We start from the raw sequence: 13,317 nt of genomic DNA on the forward strand, positions 1-13,317 counted from the left end.
GAGGCATAGCGGCGGCGGCCAGTGCAGCTCGGAGCGGCGGCGGCGGCCGGGCGGGCGCGGGGCGGCCGGGCGCGCAGGGCCGGTCGCAGGGCGGGAGGCCGGGAGCGGAGGGGCCAGGCCGGGCATGGGGCGCGCGGCGGCCGCCTGAAGCGTGCCTGGCCCTGTCCCCGCGCCGCCGGGCCGCGCCGCCCGGGCTGCGGGCGGGTCCCGGGGAGCTGGGTCCCCGGACGGCGGGCGGTGCGGCGCGCGCGGGCGGTCCCGGAGGAGGCCCGGAGATGTCCTGTGTGCGCCGCCTCCTGCTCACATCCCTGTTCCCGGCCCTCCTGCTTCACGGTGAGTCGGGGGTGGGGGTGGGGGGACGGCAGCCGAGGGTGTCCCCGCGGGGACTCCCTAGAATCGAGATGACCCCACGGCCAGGCACAGCCCCATCCTGGGCGCCCTGGAAGAGGCTCGCATTCCCGGGCGTCGGCCGCGCTCTCTGGGAGGGCGCGCGCTCGGACTTTCCGTCCAGGTCCCACGACACTTGCGTCCACTTCGCGGGGCTTCGGACTACAGGCCGTCAAGGACCCGCTGGCTGTGCGCCCTTCACAGAGTGTCAGAGCGCAGGGGGCTCGCGCTGAGCTCCAGGCTTTCGGGAGACCGTACAGAGGACTGTGATCAATTCAGGGGAAAAGCAGCTTGGGTGTTCTTGCGCGCCCCTCGGAGAACGAGTGTCTTAAGGGGCTGAGGAGGGGTCTGTCCCAGGTGGACCGGTAGGTTCTCTGGAGGCACTTTCAGGGAGTGGGGTCCTCGCAGCCACAGAGGGGCAGTAATTAAAACTAGTCCCCTAAGTTCTCCGGAACCTGAGCTTGCTTCTCTCCTGCTCTCCTGGGTTTTGTTTCTGCTTCGTGTGTCACATGTTCTCAGCGGACCCAGTAAACCCCCAGCTAGAGAGCAGCAGGGTTTACAAGTGCTCCAGAAATTGCACTAAAGAAAGTAAGATAGCATTGCTCCCGGCTGGAAAGGCGGACTTGTGGGGCTGGTTGGTGGCAAGCACGTGTGCTGATCCGGATGTCTTGGTTCAGCTTTCCCTACAGGTGAACGCCTGGCCCTTTAGTTGAGTGTCCACCAGGAGCAGAGCTCTCCTGTCTCCACACCCACCATGACCTCTGCATGTCAGATCAGCAGGTCAGCACCCTCGTGGCCTCTAGGTTTCTGATCCAGCTTCAGAAGGCGGTCAGGCAGTGACCCCTCAGACCATCTAGCAGAGGGAGGGGCAGCACCCTGGGAGCCCTGAGCGGCTGTTTTCTCTGTCGTCCTGCTCAGACAGGCGGCGTGGGCAACACAGCTCAAAGGGCCTTGTGAACCAGTTGGGCTGGGCCAGACCTGCCAGATGGCCAAGGTGTACCCAGAACCCCAGCAATCCAAGACTTTCAAAGTCAGGTTGGAAGACTCGCAGTTCGAGGGCCAGAGAAAGAGAGGTGTAATTACAGGGTTGCGCTCCTCGGCCCATCTGCTTGGAATTACAGAGCAGTCTTCATCTTTGGCTGAAACATGAAACAAATCAGAGCCCACGGGCAGATCAAACGGCAGCTGCCACCCACACCAGAAACGAGAGGCAGAGAGAGAGGATGAAGGGGAGAGTGTCCCCTGAAAAACCTCTTATCGTAGTTGAAGGAAATCGGGTATATGGGTGAATGCCTTTAAAGTGAAAAAAGTACTTGAAGTTGACATGAACATAATTTTTTTTTTTTTTTTGCACAAGGCCATTTGCCTTTTGGACTACAAAAGCCATCCTCAGAGACACAGCCTAGGCCAACCTGTCCTGAATTTTTCCTCCTTGTTTTGGGGGGTGGAAGTTATAATCATACTTCCTGCACCACAGTGCAAGCTACGATAGTGCCAACGGGTAAAGGGAGCCCAAGTGCAGCCTCAGTGTGGCTCGAATCTAGCCCCAGATCTCTGGACTCCTTGGGGTCAGGTTTTATCCAGACCCACAGTGTGCCAGGAGGGAGTCAGGAAGGGGGAGTAAGCCAGTGGGGCCAGCCCCTGTGCATGTGTGCACATGAGTGCATGTGTGTGTGCATGTGTGTGCACGTGTGTGTGCAGGCATACATATGATGAAAGGATGTAAGATTAAAAAAACAAGGTTTGCCAAGTTTAAGGGGATGACGAGGATAATCCTACAAAAAGTCATCCCATTTCAAAGTGAACCTCATGTGGCAAAATTATGCACACTGATGTTGCCCACAGACCAGCTGTGCTTGTGGGGGCTCCAGCACAGAGGAGAAAGTGAGGGAGTGGTCCTTTTGGGTATAAATCTCTGTGATCTGAGAGAGGCTTGCTTGTTACAATGCCTTAGGGTAGTGTAGAGCACCAGGAAAGAATTGAGTATTCTCCCTTTCCCCTTTTTCTGACCTATTTTTACTTACTTGAAGTACTTTTAACAAAATATGGGCATTAATCCATCTAACCCAAGGGAGTGGCTTCAGAGTGTGTCCTACTCTGTAGTTAGGGGTCTTGCAAGTATTTAAAGATTCTGTAGTAACAGATGGAGCTTGATCGTTTATCTTAAGAGAAGTCATCAGTCTGAAGGAAACTGCCTGCACTCTTTTAGAATGGCTTAATGATTTTTCTCCTGGTATTGGAAAAGATCCTGATGCTGGGAAATATTGAAGGCAAGAGAAGAAGGGGGTGGCAGAGGATGAGATGGTTAAATAGCATCACTGTCTCAATAGATATGAGTTTGAGCAAACTCTGGGAGATAGTGGAGGACAGGGAAGCCTGGTGTGCTGCAGTCCGTGGGGTCACAAAGAGCCGGATATGACTGAGTGACTGAATAGCAAAAACAACCTTAGGATGCCATTTGTTTATTTATTAATATGGTAGCAATTAGTAGATTAAAACGTATTTTCTATGGTGATGCATGTACTTGGGGCCAACTTTAATTAATTTAGTTCCTGACATCATTTATAGATTATTTGTTCCACCAAGAAGTCTCATTAGTAAGATTACAGAGTGTATAAGACCTTCAGGAAGATTCCAGGTGAAGACGCTGGAGAAACTATTGTGTTGGCATCTGATCTTTGTTCAGTTTGGGGGTTACTTTTATTTCAACTCAGGCAAGTCATAAATCACCCCTAGATCCTATTGGTGAGTAAATTAGGGTCTGGCAAGACAGGAGCCTTTTGTTTATTTTAGCTTTTAAAAAAAAAAACTGTATATGTGGTGAGAGACCCAAGTTCAAAATGTGACGATGTGAAAGCATGAGTGTCAGTTTTACTTTCCCCTCCTTCACCTCCTGAGAACAATTGCATTTCTTAGTCCAGATAAAGCTGGTTGAATGTCGTGAAGGTCTGCAGCTGAGGGATGTCCCTTGTTGCTGTTTTCTTTGTTTTGATGAAAAGTCACAAAAGTCATCTGGCTCCAGAACACAGATTAACACAAGGTATTTCAGAATAAGTGGTGCTGTCACGGGCCCCGAGTGCTGATTCTCTCTGCTGATGGAAACAAAAGGTTTGGCTAAAGTTTTGGAGCCGATGTTGGGGAGATGGTCTTCTCCTCAACTCCGTTTACTTTGTAGCATTCGTTGACTTTTCTGAAATGGGAAGACACTTTTGAGCTATTCTTTTTCACTGAAATGTAGTCTCTTAAAGTTAAAACAAAAACAACCAAAACTGTGGATTACTAAAAGATTGTTTAACCAACAGAATGCAAGGAAACATTGCAATAGGGTAAAATAGAATCTTTGAAATATGATTTTTACTGAAGGCAGTTCTTGTGACCAAAAAAACATTGCCTTTCCTGTACCTTTTCCCCCTTAGTCATAAAATATAATCTTGAAAAGAAGTAGGACTCAGCTGCTCATAGCAGGGAGCAAGGGTCATAGGCAGATGGTAAATATTCTTTTGTGGAAGAAACCGACCGGCCTCAAACATGTGGCTGAGCTGACTCGTTGTAGCTGTGTTCCTTCTTTTTCTCCCTAAGTGAGTAAAGAGCTCAACACCAGTGGGAGACAGGGCTGTGCAAATGGACATCGTTAAGGGACTGATGACAGCCTGATAGAATCGACTGAAGGGAAGCACAAAACACTTGGGACTAGAAATGTGAAAAGGTACGTTGGTGATTGTGAGCATCTGCTGGAAGCTTGCGTGGCGTGAGTGTCTTTAGGAGCCTCTGCGTGGGGTGGAAGTGATCCCGGGGAAAAGCTCAGGAGAGTCTGTCACCATCCCAAGAGGAGCACCTGCTGTGTCCTGACGTTGTGTGCACAGGCCGTTTAGTTCTTCTCACTTTGGGAATATTGGAAAGTTGTGTAATTGGAGGAACCTAGGTCAGAGAAAGGATGTGAAGTCACCCTGCAGTGACTGAGGGTCTCCTGTTCTCGAAGGGTTTTCTAGCCTCCTTCCTTCAGCCATTCAGTCACCAGGTCTGTCTACCAGGGCCTCCTGGTGCCTGTGTCCTTGGCAGCTGGAGACAAGGCTGGGAGGAGGGGCAGCCCCTTCCTGAAGATTCCTGAGAACACCTGGGGAAGGGGAGAGCTTATGGAGAGCCCAGAGCCAGGAGGTTGGCGCGCTGCCCTGACTGCAGTGTTTCTCCCTTCTGGCAGTCCCACACTCCACACACTCACACACCATGCACATAGACACACCATCCACACACACACACTATAACATATACACTCACACCATAACACACACACACACACACCACATACACACACTATACACATATACGTACACACACCATACATACACCACATATACACACGCCACACACACACACCATACACACACACATCACACATACACATACTATAACATATATACACACACCACATACACAGTAACACACCATACATATAGACACACACACCATGAACACACCATACATATATACATAGCATGTATATACACACCATACACCACACACACATACCATACATACACCATGTACACACACCACATACACATACACCATACACATATATACACGTGCCACAGACACGTTCACACACACACACAGACACACACCACGTATACACCATGCACATATACACACACTATACACAAACACATACATACCACACACACACCATACACATAGGTACCACACACACACACCATGTACACACCATGTACATACATACTCTGAAGACCCCACACGCATACACACACAATGCCCAAACACCACACACACACACACCATGCACACACATACACGCAGACACACACCATATACATAGTCACACACACCTCACACACACACATGACTGTGGCGAGCAGTCTGTGGTGGCAGCCCTCAGCTCCAGGCCCAGCGGGCAGAACTGCCATCTGTGGTTCAACCCCAGCGTCTGGCCCGGACACCGAGGCCTTAGAAGAAAACGACTTAGAGAATTACCTCGTTTTCATCTGAAGTTAAATGAAAGCAGGAGTTTGAAATCTTGACTTTATTGTGTTTCTCATAAAGGGAAAATGCTTTCAGATAAGAAAGTTTAAAGACTGGCAAAAGCAACTCTCTCAGCTTTGAACTCCAGAGACATGGAAATAAAAACAAGAGCATGGTGAGTGTAGGTGCCTGTCTGGAGTGAACTCCAGCTTTTGTTCCAAAACATGGCAGCCGTGTGGGCGGTGGAGCAGCCTGCCGACCTCACGGCCCACTCACCGTCTCGAGGGCCCCCTTCATGGGCTGGGCAATGTCTTGGTGGAGTGATCACTTGCATGTTCCCCGTTGTCCCGTCGTCTCTCCGTGGATTTGTCTGCATCACAACACTCCACCCAGAGAGGCATCCTTGCTCTTGTGCAGAGGGATGCAGGTCACATTGCATCCAGGACACAAAGGTGCATGGTGAGCGGGGATGGGCTTTCAGAGACCCGCTGCCCTCCAAAACCATCATTGTGCATGTCTTGATGTTATACTTACTTGGCTGTTTTGATATAATTTTTTTAAGCATTAAAGCACCTTTGCAGTGACTACCCAGGTCAGAGGTGACTTCAGTCCCAAGTGTCCAAGTGTGCCTGGAAGTGTTTCCTTCCCAACTGATTCTCACTTTATTGTGTGGATGGTGGTCTGGAGTGTTGGGTCCTCAGTCTAGATGGGCAGGTGAGAAGCTGCAGAGTATATCGAGGGGACTCAAATCTTTTAAATGTTACTGAGAACTTGGGGACGTGGCCACACACCATATTTCTCCCCATGCTTCTCTTCACGTGTCAGTGATGGGGCTGGCCTCGTATAATACAACCTTGCACCCAGTAGGCCTGCAGCCACCTGCTGAGGGGTGAAGGTTGGTTCTGAGTCACTACTCTGTCCCCCACCACGCCCGTCCTTCACCTTCTATCTGATCCTGTCAGTGGCCTCGCTCACTCTTCAAGAACACCATGGGTTCAGGGATCAGCGTGGGTGATGGTGAAATACTGCATTTGTCCTTGTTGAAGCCAGTGTTCAGGGGTGCTTACTGTGAGCAGAGCCTGGCGACTTGGAGGCTGTAAACAGTCACCTGGCCCCATGGGCCTTGAACTTAGTGCACAAATCCCTGGGTAAATGGTTAATCCTGTGTCTCCTCTCATTTGGGGAAATTCGGTCTTCTATTTGCTGTCTCTGGGAGGTTTCACTGTCTGAACAGTAGACTGTCAATCATGGTAGAATAAAGGTCATTCTGGAGTCATTTAGGATCTCTGTTGTGAGTGATTTTGCCTGTGGGAATGAGTCGTTCTCACACACACACATGCAGGAACACACATGCACGCACACACCCAGGCATGTGAACACACCCTCCAGAGCCCCAGGAACTCATGTAGTTCTCTGCAAGAGGTCATCTATGAAGTTGTCCCCTGAGCCTTCAGGAATTAATTTGTTTTCAGCAAGAGAACAGTCTCCTTTCAGGGTCCATGTTTTCCTTCCTCCTGTTACTTGAAAGAAGCTGCCCCGTTGTCATAACCATTTGATCTGGGCCCAGGCCTGAGACTTTTCTTCCAAGGAGTAAGTGTCTTTTAATTTCATGGCTGCAATCACCATCTGCAGTAATTTTGAAGCCCAAAAAAATAAAGTCTGACACTGTTTCCACTGTTTCCCCATCTATTTCCCATGAAGTGATGGGACCAGATGACATGATCTTCGTTTTCTGAATGTTGAGCTTTAAGCCAACTTTTTCACTCTCCACTTTCACTTTCATCAAGAGGCTCTTTAGTTCTTCTTCACTTTCTGCCATAAGGGTGGTGTCATCTGCATATCTGAGGTTATTGATATTTCTCCCGGCAATCTTGATTCCAGCTTGTGCTTCTTCCAGCCCAGAGTTTCTCATGATGTACTCTGCATAGAAGTTAAATAAGCAGGGTGACAATATACAGCCTTGACGTACTCCTTTTCCTATTTGGAACCAGTCTGTTGTTCCATGTCCAGTTCTAACTGTTGCTTCCTGACCTGCATATAGGTTTCTCAAGAGGCAGGTCATTACCATTCCCATTCCTCTAATTTTTAATTTGTCCTGGGGCACAAAGGCACCTGTTCAATGACTGGCCAGAGTCACCTTGAAGCCTAGAAACAGCCCCTTTCTACCTGTGCTGGTGCTGTTTAACCTTTGAGGTGCTCTTTTCCTTGTAGTCATTTGCAACAAAACTTAACGAATGAGACCCGATGAGCTAGTCTTCTCAACTGACCAAAACATCTAGACTCCTTAGTTCACCAAAACCTTGATGTTACTTGTGTGTGCATCATACATGTGTGTTTCCTCGCTCATATGGGAAACACAGAGAGGGGGACCCTCTCATGGCCTAAATAGGACTGTCACCTGCTCACCCATGACGGCTGCATCCAGAGCACTGCCCACAGGCACTGCTGTTCCTGACAGTGACCTCACCGTGCATCGCCTTAAGAACCTGAGAGACCGTCATGTCAACTGCACTCAATGTTCAATGGCAGAATTGTCAACAACCAGACATGGCGATGGGGCTTCCCAGGTGGTGCTAGTGGTAAAGAACCCACCTGCCAATACAGGAGACTTAAGAGACTCAGGTTCGAATTGGGTTGGGAAGATCCCCTGGAGAAGGGAATGGAAACCCACTCCCAGCATTCTTGTCTGGGAAATCCCATGGACAGAGGAGCCTGGAGAGCTACAGTCCATAAGGTCCCAAATAGTTGGACACAGTTGAAGCGACTTAGCACAGCACAACACACAGCACAGCAGATGTGGTGATTAGCCAATGCACTTCTGATTAAACCGATGATCTAATCAAATGGAGGGTTTTAAAGTTATTATGTATGCTAAGACATTCACTATTATAAATAATAAGTACACTCAGGTAGGAACTGCTATCACAATCACCACCTTGGATTTGGATGTTGATTTAAGCTGTTGAAGATGGGTGAAAGTGGACCCTTAAGTATTTTGCAAGAGTTTGTTTCCAGACTTAGTGCTGCGTTAGTAATACTCCTGGTTTCCTCTCTCTGTCTTTCCCTCCCTCTTTTCCTTTTTAAATACCTTCTTGGTGAGACCTCTCCCTACCACATGCCAGAGATGGTCCGTGCCTCTCTAGAACCACAGAGAAGATTTACTGCTTGTTGAAAGCAATTCCCTTCTCTCATCTTACTCACGTATTCAGGCAAAAATGATACACTGAGCCATGGCAGAAGCTTCATAATTGATCCTCCTGCTGCTCATCCCTCCAAAAAAGGGAAAAGCAGTCTTTCCCAAGTGGAATCTTTATCCTGTGTTAGTTTACTTAAAAGCTTTGGGTTCCTCTTCCCTGGGCCAGCCCACTCCATGCTCAAGGTGACATACATACACAGGGCTCCGTCCTTGGCCACACCGGGGTCTCTCCTCCATGAGGCCTCTCCACCCTTCCTCCTTGTGTTGGGCTTGGGCTGCAAACTGCCTGGACCACGTCCACTGTCTTCAGGACACAGCAGCCCCTCCAGGAACCCCCAAGGCTAAACTCAGAGCCTATTCCCCCTCACAAGCCCTTCCATAAGCCCTGGGGTCTGGTTTCTCCCCCAACTGTAGGATGTGCCTACAGAGTGAATGCCTGGCCCTCCGGAGCCTTTCTGATGGTGTGAATGAGTGAGTTGCTAGTTTCAGTCCCAGATTTGGAGCTGACACAGTCCTGGCAATGCGAGAAAATGGGGCCCTGAGTTGGCCAGAAGTCTAAGACTGGTCTTGGAGGGTACCCCATGGCTGACCCTGGGAAGGGAGTCCTGGGGTATAAGGAGTTGGGGGGGGGGTCCACATGGCCTCCCCTACAGCTGAACTAGGTGCCTCACCTGGCCTTTTCACTCCCAGCCGTTGATTGAATATTAGACAGAGCCTGGCTCAGATGCTAAAGAATCCACCTGCAATGCAGGAGACCTGGGTTTGATCCCTGCACTGGGAAGATCCCCTGGAGAAGGAAATGGCTACTCACTTCTGTATTCTTTGTTTTAAATTAAAGGATAATTGCTCTACAGAATTTTGTTGTTTTCTGTCAAACTGCAACATGAATTAGCCATAGGTATACATATATCTCCTCCCTCTTGAACCTCCCTCCCATCTCCCACCCCATTCCGCCCCTCTAGGTTGATACAGAGCCCCTGTTTGAGTTTCTTGAGACATTCAGCAAATTCCCGTTGGCTATTTATTTTACAAGTGGTAATGTAAGTTTCCATGTTACTCTCTTCATACATCTCACCTTCTCCACCCCTCTCCCCATGAGTCATTCTCCATGTCTGTTTCTTCACTGTGACACTCCAGTATTCTTGCCTGGAGAGTCCCAGTGACAGAGGAGCCCAATGGGCTACAGTCCATGGGGTCACAGAGTTGGACACAACTGACTAACACTTTTCACTTTCACATGGGGCAGGTGTCCACGATTCACACCAGGCAAGCTGGGTGAGTGTTGGCAACCCCCATCCAGAGCTGACCCTTAGAGACAGCTTCTCCTGCCTGCTCCCACTTGACCCCTTCGGTTTTGCTTCCTAAGAACCATCAAGGTGATAGGTACTTTGAAGGAAAAAGATAAAAAGAGAATAAATTTCAGTCCCATGTCCCACCCTAAAGATTCATCCCCACCTGGTGAGTAGCCCTGTGTCCCAGGGAGGGGTTGTCTATTGAGTCCTCAATCCTGCTGGCCTCCTGGGCAACACCTCACCTGGCCCCCAGTGTGGCTCATTGTCCAACAGGAGCAGCAGCAAGATGGAGACTGGTCTCTAGAAGTCCTTTGCCTGCTCTCTAATGATGTGCAATTGGTAGTTTGAGGGTTTTCTTTCTTCATTCCCTGGTTATAAAGCTGCCTGTGGGCACCCTCCCTGGGTGGCCCCTGCCTCCTGCACAACCACACAGTCCTGAGCACCATGCCCTCTTCCCCTGCCCCTGAACCGACCTCCTCCCCAGACCTGGCCACCATCCACACTGGTCCTCAGACATCCAGCCCAGCGAGACCTTGAGAGTCTCCATGTTGGAAAAACTCAGCTTCATTCTTCTCTGTGCTTCCAGCCCCTACGCTGCACAGACTGGCAGCATGTGGGCACTTGCTATGGTGAGTAGTGCTTGTCACCGGCCTTGGGCCCCCACGCTCCTCTCCATCTGGGTCACCAGTGAGTCGGCTGCTGGGAGCCCAGACCTCTGGGCACTCTGTCCATGCAGAGCTCAGAGCGCACCAGGCTCAGGGGGACTCTCTCCATTATGGTAGCCATTCTGTTAGTTAGGAAGGGCTTTCTCAGGGCCTCTAAGAGCCTGATCATCATTTAAAATAAAAGCATGCATGCATGCTAAGTCGTTTCAGCCTTGTCCGACTCTTGGCAACCGCATGGACTGTAGCCCATCAGCATCCTTGGGATTCTCTAGGCAAGAATACTGCAGTGGGTTACCATGCCCTCCTTCAAGGGATCTTCCTGACCCAGGGATCAAACCCACGTTTCCTGCGGCCCCTGAATTGCAGGTGGATTTTTTACCACTGAGTCACTGGGGAAGCCCTAAAATAATGGCAACTAACATCTAATAAGAACCATGTGCTACAGGAAACGCTCTTGGTGAGTCCTGAGACTGACTCCAGGACCCCGCAGTACTGTCACCTCCTCCTTACAGGTGAGCGCACGGGAGCTTGTGGGGTCGAGTGATGGGTTTGTAGTCACGGTGCCGTCGTGTATTTCATCGGTTGTAGGACTGATATCTTTTCATGAATAAGGTCTTTACAGTGGGTGTGCATCTTCCAGTCGCCGTGAGCCTGTGGGTGGCAGTCATGCTGGGGACGTGGGTCTTCACCTGCATGAGCCTGGACCCAGCTGCCTGTACTGTCCTCACCTCACTTCCTCTCTGTGCGCTCTTGTTACTCTCCATCTGTGGCATAGTTGCCAATAGCTGGGTCCTGAAAACAGAGTGAAAGTTTGAGCCAGGTGTTAGAATTCACTTGTAAATTCCACTCTCAGTGCTGAGAACAAAAGTGAAAGTAAGTGAAAGTGAAGTCGCTCAGACTCTTTAAGACCCCATGGACTGTAGCCCACCAGGCTTCTCCAACCATGGAATTTTCCAGCATGAGTACTGGAGGGGGTTGCCCTTTCCTTCTCCAGGGGATCTTCCCCACCCAGGGATTGAACCCAGGTCTCCCGCATTGCAGGCCGACACTTTACCATCTGAGCCACCAGGGAAATCCACTCTCAGCACTGAGAACAAAACCAGGGTGGAAATCAGGCAGACCAGTAGTGTGTGGGTCAAGTGTTTATCTCAGAGTGAGGGTGGGAAGTAACTGCCCTTACATGTTTCCTCACTGAGAAACAGTTATGTGGAAGAGAAGATGCCCATGAAAAGACGAGGCTGTGTTTGAGCTTTGTTGTCAAGATCCTTGTAGAGCAGAGCCATTACTGTCCCGAGTGAAGCTTTGCAGCTGAAGGCTGGATCTCTCTGCAGAGATGAAGCAGTCAGAGGCCATGCTCTGAGGGTGTCTGGGCACTGCTGCTAAGGCCTGTGTCGTCGTTTAAATGCAAGTGCTTTTTGTCACTGGTAATAAAATAATGATGTATCTTAGTATCTTAACAATCATTGAAGTCTTGGGTTTGATGAAATCTGTTAAGTGACTGATTTGGTTTCAAACCCAAGCAGCCCAGCTCCGGCATTTCACCCATATCCACTCCCTTCCAGCTTTCCTTAGCTTTACGGGAACACACTTGCAGAGTGTAAAGGGGTTTATATAAATCAGTTTTAGAACAGAGCTTGGCTTGGTTGATCTGAGAGTATGGCGTCTTGACGGAATGCTGAGTGTCACATTTAAAAGAGAATCTTCCCCAGTTTCCAGTGTCTCGTGACTTGAAGACTTGAGGTCTTTTTTTTTTAAGCCACGTAACAATTGCTCACACAATTGACTACTCAACAGATGGCAAGTTATACTGTATTATTTCTTTGTTTCATTCCCACCAGGGGACTCAGGAAGTGCTTCCTATTGTCTGCATGATCATGGCTCTTGGGGCTGGTGGAGGCACCCCCCCTCCAGCCTCAAGTTCAGAGCCAACTGAGAGAGGTCCACACAGGTGCCAGGCAAATGGGGACTAAAACCCTGGAATTGGGATAGATACCCCACCAGAAGACACAGTGCGGGTGGGTGTCCATGTAGGATTGCTAACAGGTCACCCCTGACTTTTCCAGACTTTCCTCCTTCTCAGAGCCACAGCTTACCTACTGAAGGGGCCTCACTGTGGGGCTGGCAGAGGGGCTAATCAAAGTGCATGTGTTTTGAAAACAGGCTGGCTTTGCAAAGAGAAATAGCCAGGTTAACAGGCTTGTGTCCTGCCTGTTTCCTTTTCCTCTCTGGGGAGGGTCGGGAATGGAGTACCCAGGACCATCGCTACAGCAGAAGGGCCTTCACTGGGATGGAGTTCAAGGCCACAGGAAAGGGCTCCTTACTTAACAGCCCTAACCATTGGTGTCTACACCACCTGATGCAGATTTCTGAGTTTTAGCGTCACCACATTCCCAGGTGGCACTACTGGTAAAGAACCCCCCTGCTGATGCAGGAGACATAAGAGACATGGGTTCGATCCCTGGGTCGGGAAGATCCCCTGGAGGAGGGCATGGCAACCCACTCCAGTATTTTTGCCTGGAGAATCCCATGGATAGAGGAGCCTGGTGGGCTACAGTCCATGGGGTCGCAAAGAGTTGTGCACAGGTGAGCACACACACATGCACACACTCTAACTCGGGTGTGATTCACATGGTTTGGCCAAACAGAGTTGGTGGTGACATAGCATTTAACATTTATTATGAAACGATTACCACAATCAGTTTTGTTAACACCCATCTTTTATTATTGTATGTTTGTCTAATAGTGGTTTTTTGGTTTTGTTTTTTGCTAACACAGTGCTGAATACCTAGTGGGTCCACAA

General features: G+C 49.7%; 1 protein-coding gene across 1 annotated transcript in view; it reads left to right on the forward strand.

The window, feature by feature from the left end:
• The first annotated feature begins 210 nt into the window (after positions 1 to 210).
• The window catches only part of APCDD1 (APC down-regulated 1), a 32,537-nt gene continuing 19,430 nt past the window's right edge, over positions 211 to 13,317 (forward strand). Inside the window, exon 1 of the mRNA XM_052660269.1 lies at positions 211 to 333. Within this exon, the coding sequence (XP_052516229.1) occupies positions 276 to 333 (58 nt within the window). The 5' untranslated portion in view covers positions 211 to 275. The remainder of the gene's footprint in view (positions 334 to 13,317) is intronic.

Source organism: Budorcas taxicolor, chromosome 22, assembly GCF_023091745.1.
Source record: "Budorcas taxicolor isolate Tak-1 chromosome 22, Takin1.1, whole genome shotgun sequence".
NCBI classification, from domain to species: Eukaryota; Metazoa; Chordata; class Mammalia; order Artiodactyla; family Bovidae; genus Budorcas; species Budorcas taxicolor.